This window comes from Schistocerca piceifrons, chromosome 1 (assembly GCF_021461385.2).
Source record: "Schistocerca piceifrons isolate TAMUIC-IGC-003096 chromosome 1, iqSchPice1.1, whole genome shotgun sequence".
Classification (NCBI taxonomy): Eukaryota; Metazoa; Arthropoda; class Insecta; order Orthoptera; family Acrididae; genus Schistocerca; species Schistocerca piceifrons.
In genome coordinates, this window is record NC_060138.1 from 320,682,507 (window position 1) to 320,695,832 (window position 13,326).

General features: G+C 38.0%; 1 protein-coding gene across 1 annotated transcript in view; it reads left to right on the forward strand.

Moving 5' to 3' along the window:
• Window positions 1-4,450: 4,450 nt before the first annotated feature.
• Window positions 4,451-13,326, forward strand: part of LOC124717104 (uncharacterized protein PF3D7_1120000-like) — a 39,246-nt gene continuing 30,370 nt past the window's right edge. Inside the window, exon 1 of the mRNA XM_047243856.1 lies at window positions 4,451-4,597. Within this exon, the coding sequence (XP_047099812.1) occupies window positions 4,451-4,597 (147 nt within the window). The remainder of the gene's footprint in view (window positions 4,598-13,326) is intronic.

A 13,326-nucleotide genomic window follows, 5' to 3' on the forward strand; every position in this document is an offset into this window, starting at 1 on the left:
TAAGGCAGCCATGGAACTCCCTCACAGTATTCTGTCTTGTCACATTGTCACAGAAAAAATTGTTGATGTGTTTTCCATGAAAGATTGTACATTCTTTTGAGGAAATATAACCACTGGACAGAGATGGAGACTACTGCAAAGGGTGGCAGTAAAATTATGGGTGTGGGAAATGTGGTAATCTTCTTCTGAGAGGCATCCACAGGGCAGATAATTTACTTCCTATATTTTTTAGCTAATGAATTTAAGTTGAGAGTTATGCAAATACAAAAAGACTTGTAATCTGAAAAACATACAGAAATGTTAAAGACATTAATGTGTAAAGACAAGCATGCATTCGTGTTTCAGCATGGTCTGCAGATCCCAAATATCTCCCTCAAAAGAACTTAATGGGCATAATATATAGTGCTATCATATCTAGAGCATGTATTATTTATCACAGAAGTAACTGCAAGGCCGTTTTACCCCTTCTATGTGAAAAATGAAATATGTCTAGGGAATAACAGGAAGCAATTAAAAACTGTAGTTCATTGTATGCTTTGCACACTAGGTTATCACTGCACATATAGTCTTGTTCACTTCCCCATAAGTAAGAATTTAACCATTTTATCCATAAAGCTGCTCAAGTCCAAAATGATAGCTGCTGCTGCATTGGTAGTACTTTCTTTATCCAGGGCTTTAATTTCAATTGGACTAATTGTCATTATTTCCAACATTGGTTTATTCTAAAGCAGTTAAAAATGTGCTTTGTAATTAGTGTGCTTTTATGGCCATGTGTAATGCATTGCAAATGTCATGGCACATTCATTAGCCATCCATTCATCAATTTCAGAAATTTTCACTAACCTGCAAAAAAGGCATATGAATTTACAAACCACAAATAGAAGCAGTTGAGAAGTCACATAGTTTTATCATGTTCTGACAAACAAAAGTAAGAGTGTAGAAAAACTCATCAATAAGATTCTTGTGAAATTAGCACAAAGTAATCATGCTAAGTGAGACTGAATGTTTCTTCCATATTGTTTTGTGCATTCCATAACTTGCCCATAAGAAGCAAAACAAACTGAAAGTCTGTTTTTTGGTGATTTATTTCATTTTAGAGCACTGTCAGGTGACAAAACAGCATGGAAACATTTTGAAGGTGCACCTAAAATTACCACTTATATTTCTTACAGAACCCAAAATGATTTATATTCTGATACAAACTGCACAATGTTATGTTATTCTCAAGCAATTAAAACTGTGCTTTGTAATTTGTGTGCTTTGGTGGGTGTGTGAGATGTACTGTGAAATTTGTCATGCTCTCTCTCTCTCTCTCTCTCTCTCTCTCTCTCTTTGTGTGTGTGTGTGTGTGTGTGTGTGTGTGTGTGTGTGTGTGTGTGTGTGTGTGTGTGTGTGCGCACGTGTGTGTGTGTGTTTGTTTCTGCTCCTTTCGCAATTTTGACTTGTCCACCAATAAATAAATGAAATGAAATGAAATGAAATGTCAGTTGCACATGAATGGGAACACAATGTAGCGTTCACATAAATTAATGTTGAAGCTTGTGGCAGTGGCTCAAAAGTGGAAAATGTGAGGAATGTTATCCACAAAATATTACAGTGGAGCAAATCAATTCACTGAGAGAATAGAGCCTATAGGGGCACCAACAGAAAATAATGTAAACGATGGGAAAAGAGAAAATCTATATAATGGTACCGTAACTTTGATTATGTTTGTAGCATTGGCCAAGTATTAAAATGCACTGTAGGAACTAGTAGGAGACATAAGTTGCACATAGTGATCACCTCAACATTTCTAAGCCATATGTGTAGTGAAACTATTTTGCCGCAACAGCCATGAAAACCACTGGGCACCATGGGTATTGGAAATTATTAATTAACTTGTTCCATGTGTTCAATGATACATGTTAACTTTTCCAATTTTTGATATGAACAAAAGGCACTGCTCCAGAGACAGTCATGATTGTTATGTGTACATCAAAATTAATTTAGGGTCCGCATCTTTAGAACTCCTATTTTTATTATGTGTTTTCAAAGTTCTGTGAATCTATACTTTACTTGGTGCAAAGAAATTGTGGCAGTAAATGTCAGACAAAGGTAACTGGAAGTCAAATGTTGCTGAATTATTTAGAAATTCAGTTTCACAAGAAAGATTATTCCGGGAAATGAACTGCAGACAAGACACCACAGATCTTCGTGCAGGACAGCACTAAAAATGAGATGAATATTTTGGATTTCAATCTAAATGTGTATTCCATTCTATTAAAATTAATTACTATCTGATAATACCTGTAAAAAAGGTTTTTCACTCGAGTTATGAACTTTAAATTATGGATCAATTGTTAGTCACATAACAAGTGGATTATCACATGTGATGAGGCTGTGATGAGATTAAATTTGTATGAATTTGAGTTTTCTTATCCCTCAGAGTGGTCATGTCATCCATAAACAGTCCTTTTCAATCTATCCCATGCACATTCAATAGGGTTCATGGCTGCAGAACATGATGGTCACTCTAGTCGAGCGATGTCATTATCCTGAAGGAAGTCATTCACAAGATGTGCATGATGGGGGCACAAATTTTCATCCATGAAGATGAATACCTCGCCAATATGCTGCCGATATGGTTGCACTATCTGTCGGAGGATGCCATTCACATATCGTACAGCCATTACGGTGCCTTCCACAATCACCAGTGGCGTATATCGGCCCCACATAATGCCACCCCAAAACCTCCACCTTGCTGCACTTGCTGGACAGTACGTCTAAGGCGTTCAGCCTGACAAGGTTGCTTCCAAACGAGTCTGTGACAATTGTCTGGTTGAAGCATCTGTGACACCCATTAGTGAAGAGAACATGATGCCAATCCTGAGCGGTCCATTTGGCATGTTGTTGGGCCCATCTGTACTGTGCTGCGTGGTGTCGTGGTTGCAGAGATGGACTTCACAATGAATGTCAGGAGTTAAGTTGGGCATCATGCAGATTGTTGCACACAGTTTCAGTCATAACACGACATCCTGTGGCTGCACGAAAAGCATTATTCTACATTGTGGTGTTGCTGTCAGGGTTCCTCCAAGAAATAATCCATAGTTAGTGGTTATCCACTGCAGTAGTAGCCCATGGGTGGAATGAGCGAGGGAAGTCATCAACAGTTTGTGTCTCTCTGTATCTCCTCCATGTCCAAACAACATCCCTTTGGTTCACTCCAACATGCCTGGACACTTCCCTTGCTGAGAGCCGTTCCTGGCAAAAAATAACAATGTGGACATGATTGAACTGTGGTATTGACTGTCTAAGCATGGTTGATCCAGCCCTCTCCCTGTTCCCATTCCAGCACTACACAGCTGTCATTTCACCGCAACACCCAGTCTTGTAATTTCTTTTATTTCTGTCCTTTCCACTACTCCCCCCGTCCCCCCTCCGCACCTTCTCTCCTGCCTTCCATCTAAACTGCAACACTTGACTGTCCACCACTCACAGCATACTATCCCTCCACCTCCCTGCCCCAGCCTGCTCCTTACCCCAACCAGTCACCACTCCAATCATGCACTGGTGCTGCTGTTTGCTGTGTGGTCTCAGCTCTCTGAGACTGCAGATGTGTGTGCAAGTTGCGTTATTGGTGAGTGTGTGTGTGCATGTGTGTATGCATGTCTACTGGTGACATAGGCCTTAATGGCTGAAAGCTTTAATAGTGTGAATCTTTTTATTGTGCCTATCCCGACTCTGCATCTCCGCTATATGGTGAGTAGCAACTTTCCTTTTCTGGTATTGTTCCATTAAACTTTGGTGGCACGATAAATCAGTCAAATCTAAAGGCCGTAAATTCAACTAAATACCTTGGAATTACAATTATGAACAACTTAAATTAGTGGGAACACATAGAAAATGTCATTGGGTAGGCTAACCAATGCCTGCATTTTATTGGCAGGACACTTAGAAAATGTAACAGATCTACTACGGAGACTACCTACACAGCTCATGTCCATCCTCTTCTAGAACAATGCTGTTTGGTGTGGGATCCATACCAGTTAGGATTGACAGAGTACATTGAAAAAGTTCAAAGAAGGGGAGCACATCTTGTATTATAGCAAAATAGGGGAGAGAGTGTCACTGAAATGATACAAGATTTGGGGTGGACACTATTAAAACAAAGGCATTTGTCATTGCGGCAGAATCTTCCCCTGAAATTCCAGTCACCAACTTTCTCCTCCAAATGTGAAAATATTTTGTTGACACTGACTTACATAGGAAGAAACGATCACCATGATAAAATAAGGGAAATCAGAGCTCATACAGGAGGGTAAATGAGACTGGAATAATAGAGAATAGTGAAGGTGGTTTGGAATAAAAGGGAATTGTGAAGGTGGTTTGATGAACCCTCTGCCAGGCACTTATGTGTTATTTGCAGAGTATCCATGTAGATATAGGTGTATAAACTGGGCATTGTAGACTAATGGATGGTAGGGAGAATACTGAAGAGAGAAGTGCTGCTGACTCTAATCTAATTAATGGAGAATTTGCAAAATTAGGTATTGATGATGAGACAAAGTGTGCAAGTGAAGACACAGATGGTGTAAATCTTGAGACTCAGATTTCATCAGTAAAGTTTAGTAAAGCATTGACTAAAAGGAGAACAGAAGTAAAAATATTAATTTGGCTGAAATTTTGAGTATGATGTGGGATAATTACAAGTACAGTAATGAGAACAATGGAGTTAAAATCAAAATGAAAGAGATTTGTGAGAAGATTCATCCTGATTGTTGAGAGAAGTTCAACCGCAAGTCAGATAATGAGGCAAAATCTGTGGAAGTTGATCAGTGTACCAATGAGAATTGCATAAATGAAGGGAGATCTGGTATGGCTCTAAAAAAATTTGCAAACTGAAAGAGAAAGATTAGTAGAGAAGGGTGAAGTAAAAGAAATAAGCTTTGGAAAAATTGTAGTTAACATGTATGAGGAAGTTGAGAGCTAATAATACGATTTCTGTGACAGTCCACTTAATTCTGTAAACGCTTAAAATTGTGAAGGAAATTGTTCACTTGATACTGGTAGTCCAATCTGGGGGATTTCTAAGAAATTAATAGATGAAATCAGATACAGTTCTGATTTCATTTAAATGTTTGTTGTAGTGGTAAAAGTAAGGGAGCAAATGTCAGGTATAGTAATATTGTGAACAAATAGGTTCTCTAATCCTTTACTGTTGGAGATATAAAGTTTGCACAAGGTTGCCTTGTAATTCCAGTTTTGAGTGAAAATGTCATTTTGGGATGGACTGGATTATGAGGGGATAGGTAGAATGTGACTTTTTCAATAAAACATTAGTGTTTACTGATCCAAAAAGCAAAATCACTTCGGAAGCAAGACTGATTATTCAGATTCATAGTAACACCAAATCAAATTCTGGGGCTACAATAAGTTTTGCTGATGAGAGGGAGTACTTCGATGATGATGATTATAATGAGAGATATCTATGGATGATAACTTAGTTCCAGCTGAATCAGAGGAAGCAGAAAAATTGTCTTGAGCAAAAGACACAATGAAGGGAGCTACTATAGGACTACAATGACATTTCTGATGAGACACCTGCAAAAGTAAATAATTATGAATATAAGTTAAAATGGGAACCACAAGAACCATTCTTCATAAAACCTTGTGGAGAACCATTCTCAGAAATGGAGGTCATGGAGAGAGAAATGACAAAAGATGAATTTTTGGGTAGTTACTGAGTGACATTGACTACAATTAAACAGTGGCTGTTATATCAAAGGGTTCATGACTAATTGTATCTCACTTTCAGCTTCCATCAAATCCCACTTGAACAGTATTAAAAAAGGTGCACTGCATTTTTATATAGGAAGATGTAACGAAATAGGTGGGATCCATCCAGCTGTGATGTTTTTCTGCCTCCCAAAAATTATCATTGTTATTATTTTTTCGAATTTCATGACATCTTCAGTACTGTCACTTATATGGCACATGCACAATAGCTGGTGTATATAGAACAATAAAAGTATTGACTCAGAGATTAATTTTATTAATTATTACATTCCTTTGGTTATGAGGAGCTAATGAGCTAGCATAGGGCTTAATTCTGTTAATTATTGCATTCATTTGGTTATGAGGAGTTAATGAACTAGCTAGTTTGCCAAAAACGGTGTTAATGGCAAAATACCAGCAATTTCAGATATCATTGGCATGGTTCATATGTAAACATGTACCTGATTACAAACAATTTGATAAAGTAAATGAAAAAGCAATGAAAATAAATAATGTATTCAAACAAACTACAACGAAAATATGTTAGTAAAATGAGCACTCATTTAATTCTGCAGTAATTAACATCCTTACTCAAAACAGTATATCTAAAAACAAAGATGATGTGACTTACCCACCAGGCATCAACCTCTGCTAATTTCGCCGCTCATACCTCACCTGTCATTCAACAACATATTTGCCTCTGTACTTCCGCCTTGACTGACATCTCTGCCAAAACTCTTTGCCTTTACAAATCTCTGCTTGTGTCTGTGTATGTGTGGATGGATATGTGTGTGTGTGCGAGTGTATACCTGTCCTTTTTTCCCCCTCAGGTAAGTCTTTCTGCTCCCAGGATTGAAATGACTCCTTACCCTCTCCCTTAAAACCCACATCCTTTCGTCTTTCCCTCTCCTTCCCTCTTTCCTGATGAAGCAACCGTTGGTTGTGAAAGCTTGAATTTTGTGTGTATGTTTGTGTTTGTTTGTGTGTCTATCGACATGCCAGTGCTTTCGTTTGATAAGTCACATCATCTTTGTTTTTAGATATATTTTTCCCACGTGGAATGTTTCCCTCTGTTTTACTCAAAACTGTATTTGAAATGGGATCCCTTATTTAGGCAAGCTATCCAGTGTAATTGAACAGAAATTATTAATGTATCTCAAAGTCCTTGTTGAAGTTAACATCCATCTACTATTCAGTTACTCAGGAATGTAACTCTTTAATTATAGTTTGTGAAAATCTAGCAAACAACAATAAATAATTTCAAACCGTGGAAACCCCAGGTCAAAATATCAACAATATTCAGAAAAGGATAGAATGTTACTTATTCACTCGGACAAAAGCTCCCAGTGGTAGCAGTCATGTGGACATGAAGTGTGCTTGCTTGTGTGTGTGTGTGTGTGTGTGTGTGTGTGTGTGTGTGTGTGTGTGTGTGTGTGTGTGTGTGTGTTTTCTTTGCTGAAGATGACTTCGGCTGAAATTCAGTCTTTTTGTTGTGCCTGTCTGCACCTCAACAGGTTGTCTCGATTGTGAGATGTCCTTTCACTAATACCATTAATAGCAAATTCCAGTTCTAATTATTGCAAAATTATAGAAGAAGCATGCTGGAAAGCCATTTTAAGTCTGTCTCTGGTGAGTCTGAAAGGAGCAATACCTGGGTCTGCCAATAAACGTGAATACCACACAGACAATTCAAACAGATTACGAGTCAGAAAATGTATTGTATTTTATCTAAATTTTGTATCCAGGAGCTCACTCGATGGTTCACGGACTGGTATTAATAATCAGATGTAACATTTTAATTAATTTCATCTCAGTTATTTTCATCAGTAGAGTAAAATGTCAATAAAGATCATCATCTACTGTCACATTAGAATCAGACTGTGAACGATGTTGCTTCCAATTGTTACTTCCTGTGCACATTCTTTTAATACTGATATGACTGTTAGATTTTAAGGACAGTGATTTAAGAACTCTATTCAGTGATTGTGTAAATTATATATTTTTGCCATATGTGGACTTGTGTGCTTGATGACAAATGTGCTAGGCTACTGCAGAAAAACACAGTCATATTATTGGACATCTTTCAAGTGTAGTATGTGGCTGTCTGTTTCCGTTTACTGTAATCATAATCTATGAGACTCAATCTGACCATAAACAGTAGTTCATTCAACATATAAATGTAAGCAAAGTATTTTAACTGGAACGTCCCAATGTGGACTACATTATTCACAGCATATCATCACCAACATCAACTTTTCTCCTAGGCTCACACCAAGGGCACATTTGTACAGGTAAGCTACAGATGATCATCTTTTTGGGTGAGGACTGTTCCACTTAGGCACAATTCAAATTTAAAAAATGAATAGCAAAATAATAGAAAGTGACTGTGAAAATAAGAAGTGAGAGACAGTGGACAGGGACAGTGCTAATTAGATTTAGTAATTCAGATGGTTAAAGTAGACAGTGATAATGAAGATGAGACAGTGAACAGAAAAATTCTGAGAACTGAAATTTTTATAAGTGAAAATACAAATGACACAAGTGGATACCATTACAGAGAAAAGTTTGACCCAGTGTCAAATGCAGTATTGCCTGGCATCGTTGATGTTGACTCCATCTTTGTCTGTAGCCAAACAGCATGAGGTGGATCAGATGTAAACAAACAGTGAGCAGAGCTGACATGGGAATTTTGAGCTGCAGCAGTTAAGCAGATGATGCAATAGCAGCTGCAATGTATGTGAGCAATATTCAAGGTAAATTGACATTGTAATTATTCATAAAAATATGTGGTAGTAAGATTTAAGATGGTGGTACCACTGCCATGAGCAAGGACTAAAGATTCTGTTCTTACAGAGAGAATGGAGGAATTTCACGTGGTAGATGAACATAAATTACTAATTAAAACTCAACCTGAAGATGATAGTGGATTAATGTCAGGACAAGACTTAACTTTATATGACAAACTTGATGACAACCAAATCACATTTAACTGTTGTGGGCATGAAGGAACAAACAGTCTTCATTGGAGGATCAATCAGAAAAGTAAGTGAGGCAAGGAATACATGGAATGAGGAATAATAATCAGGCTTTGCTCCAGTTCTTGAAAGAAATGAGGGAGTAACATGTGTCCTAAGACTCATAGTATTAGTTTGGATTTAAAAGTATATACAAATAGTGGTAACATTAAAAAAGAATTTTAAAAAGAAATTAGTAGTTTAAGAGTTGAAATCAAAGAGACCAGGAAAGACATTAAAGTGATAAATAATCTTCTTACAAATATGGATAGTAAGATTGAAACTAAAAATTGGTTTTGAAAATAAGAGAGGAGTACAAGATACAGAGTCATATCTGAATAATGTTAGCAGCGCTTATATGGACAGCAAAAATTGGGTATGGAAACTATGTGAGAAGAAAATGGACTCTATTGAAAATTTGTGTAAAACTAATTTATGAATAGCAAAGATTTTTTGCTCAAATAGTAGTGATGAGCTTGAAAAGTCACTTTAATCAGATTAAAACAGGTTTGAATGATAGATTAGAAACAGAATTAGAAAAAATGTATAATGATTACTGAAAATAAGATCTAGAAAGCACATAAAAATGTAGATTGGTCCTAATTTTGCTTGAAACTGTAAAGAAAGTCAGCAACATTCAAAGTGTTAAGTATGGATGTATGTACTGTGTGTAGTTGGGCTTCATTTTTTAATTGTATGAAATTTAATAATTTTGAATGATATGGAGATGTACATACTCCTGATTTTATTAGAGAATTTAATAATGTGCCTGAAAGTTGGAGTAATAAATTGAAAACCTGTTTTGTGAGAAGATTTTTGAAGTCTGATTCTTATGACTGGGCAGCTGAGCTTGCAGAATTTTGCATTTCATGGTAAGAGCTTAAGACATTGTTTCTAAATGAATATTGGTCTTCAGACAAGCAGCAGAGAACTTTAAATGAATTTTGGGGTGATGATGGATATGATCCTAGGATAGATACAATTAAAGTTTTTCGTTAGTTTTGAATTAAAAAACTAAAGCCAGATAAAGAATTGAGTAGTGAGTCAATAATCATGGTATTGGGAACAAACTTCCACAGAGAATTAAGGAGTTGCTGTTGTCTGGTGCTAGAAGTAACATAAATAAATTTTTGAACTATGTAAGAACAGTAGAAAGAGTCAAGTCCAAAGAAGAAGAAAATGGGGGGAATTTTGAAGATAGGGACGATTCAAGAAAGGATTATCATATAAAAAGGATGAAAAGAGCAGATTTTGAAAAAAAAATGTTGGTCAACAAATAATTGGGTATAAAGTGGTCCAAATTGAAATGGAAGTGACAGAAGGTATTTTAGAGGTAGAAATGTGGGAAATAATGGTAATTCTGGATCTGATCATTTAAACTAGAATCTGATCCAGTTGGGGTTTGCACTTGGGCAAGACACAGGAAAAAGGCATTTGTAAATAACTGTACTGTAATTTCTGAGAATGTCAGTGTAAGTAGTATTAATAATGTAAGAGAATAGTTTAGATAATATCATGTGATGGGTAAATGTATTTCAAAATATTTGTATAAACCATGGATTACACAAGGAATAAAGATATCATCTGGAACAAAAAGGAGACTGTGTCTACTACCTAGGAACAGCTCTGATATTAGCAGTGTAATGCATTACAAAGGATACTGCAAAATATAGAAGCAACTAATCCAAAAATCAAAGCAGCTTTATTATTAGAAAAAGATAACTACATCAGGCAACACAATAAAAACTCTATGAGATATAGTGAAGACAGAGAGAGGTGGGGCCAAAAAGGAAGAGGAACAGATAGCTCTAAAAATAAATGAGACATTGGTAAAAAGTGCATGTAGTGTTTCAAACCTCTTAATAAGTGCTTTGCATCTGTCACTGACAGCATTGGGTTATCAGGTATGATGAACACTGCAGTGGAGTATCTGAGAGTAAAATGGAAATGACACATCTCCCAAAGAACTAGTGTCCACCATAAAATCCTTGAAATCTAAGTATCCTGGTGGATATGATGACATATCAATGAAGATAATCAAAGAGTGCTTATGCAAGTTGAGGTCTATCTTGAGTTATTTATGTAATCAATCTCTTGTCAACGGAACACTTCCAGACTGACTAAAATACGGTAAGTTGAACGTCTTTACAAGAGGGCAAATGAAGAGATACCATCAGTTTCACTTTTATTGGCTTTTTCAAAAGTATTTGAAAATGGTGTATTCAAGTGCCTCCTTGAGTGTCTGACTGCAAATAATATAGTGGCCAAGTCACTGTTTGGGTTCCTTAAGGTTGTGAATAGAATTGGGGAGAAGAGGAATTTGTGGCACAGCTTGTTTACAAGAAGGGATCAGTTGGTAGGACACATTCTGAGCCATCAAGGGATTACCAATTTAATATTGGAGGGAAGCACGGAGGGTAAAAATTGTAGAGAAGGACCAAAAGAAGAATACACTAAGAATATTCAGCAACATATACCTTGCAGTAGTTACTCGGAGATGACGAGGCTTGCACAGGATAAAGTAGCACGGAGAGCTGCATAAAACCAGTCTTTTGACTGAAGACCACAACAACAAAGGTTCTGGCACAGTGAAAGCTATTTACACTTACAGTGAGAATTCACTTAATTCATTAGATAATAAATTAGAGGCTACTGGCAATTTCTGTGACCTGTTGAAAGCATTTGACTGTGTGAATCAGATCATTCTCTTAAGTAAATCAGAATATTATGGTGTCATCAGTAATGTTGCAAAATGGTTTGAGTCTTCTCTACCTACCAGGAAACAAAACATCTACTCACCACGTGGCGGAAGAATACACACACAAAAGACGGTTGTAATTAGGCAAACTTTTGGAGCCAGTGGCTCCTTCTTCAGGCAGAGGTGTTGAAGAGATAAGGAAGAGAGGTGAAGGGAAAGGACTGGAGAGATCTAGGAAAAGGGGTAGGTTTCAAAAAAGGCACCCAGAACAATGGGGCAGGGGAGACTTATGACATGGAATGAGAAGGAAAGACCACTGGGGTACCATCTAGGGGTCTGATGCACTCAAACAAAGGAAAGTTAACTGTAGAATATCAACAGCATTATGAAAAGGATAGGTTGCTGCTCACCATGTAGAGGAGACATTGAACAACAGACACACACAATGAAATGTCTGCAATACATTATATCTGTCAGCCAAAAGGCCTTCTTCTGAACTAGAAAATGCACACACATTCATGCAAGCACAATTCACCCACACATGACCATTGTCTCTGGCTGCTGCAACTGGATTGAGTTGTAACTGTGCATGATGGGAGCAGCAATATGATAGTACAGGTAAGAAGGAGGCATAGAACAATAAGGGGACAAATAGCACTGTGAGGTGGGGGAAAATGTAGTGCAGCTTGTGGGAGCATATGTGCAGGAATGTGGTGGGGAAAGAAGAGGGCTGCTGGATGCAGGTTTTGGATAGGGTTGGCAGCTGGGTAAGAAAAGGAATGAAATACTGAAGGGGAAAAAGACTAGGGGTTGCGTTGGTGGAATTGAAGGCTATGTTGACTCTGAGTGGGGCCAGGGAAGGAAATATGTAAGTGGATGACAGGAACTAGTGAGGGCTGAGGGCAGGGAGATATGGCAACCTAGCATATATTGCAAGGAGAATTTCCACCTGTGCAGTACATAAAACTGTCATTGGCAGGAAGGGTGCAGATGGCACAACCTGTGAATCAATCATTGGAAGTGAGGCACGTGGTGTTGGGCAATATGTTCAGTAGCTGGGTGATACAGCTATCAGCCACAATTTGCTGGTGGTCATTCATGCAGCCATACAGCTTGTTAGTCATCATGCCCTTGGAGAAAGCAGCACAGATGTTGCAGCTTAGTATGTAGGTCATATGGCCACTTTCACAGCTAGCCCTGCCTTTGATGGGACAGGAGCTAACTGTGACCAGACTTGAGTAGGTGGTACTGGGACAAAATATGGGATGCCTATTTCAGAGATATGAACCATGAGGTAAGGGGTTGGGAGCAGGAGTGGAGTAAGGATGGGCAAATATATGGCATTGGTTTGGTGAATGGTGGAATAACGGGCTGGGACAGAAACAGGTGTCCAATACCTTGTCTCTCCAGTCATGCACCACCTTCCACATACACACCATCTGCCCACAAGGAGCATTCCCCTTGTGACTGGGTACCATCCAGGAATGGAGAACTAAATCACTTTCTCTGATGGGATTTTGACTACCTGTTGTCACTCCAGGAATGAGCAATCTCCTACATACTATCCTTCCCACCCTCTCACAGTGGTATTCCATCACCTACTAAACCTATGAAATATGCTTGTCCATCCTTACTCCACTATCTTGCTCCACCAGTGCCCCTAGCCCCTTGCCTCATAGTCCATATCCCTGCAGTAGACCAAGATGCAAGACTTGCCCATACATCCTCTCACCATCACCTATTCCAATCCAGTCAGAGGTATCTCCTATACTATTAAAGGGAGGGCTAACTGTGAAAGAAGTGTTGTGATCTAAAAACTAAGCTACAACCACTGTGTTGCTTTCTACATGGGCATAATGA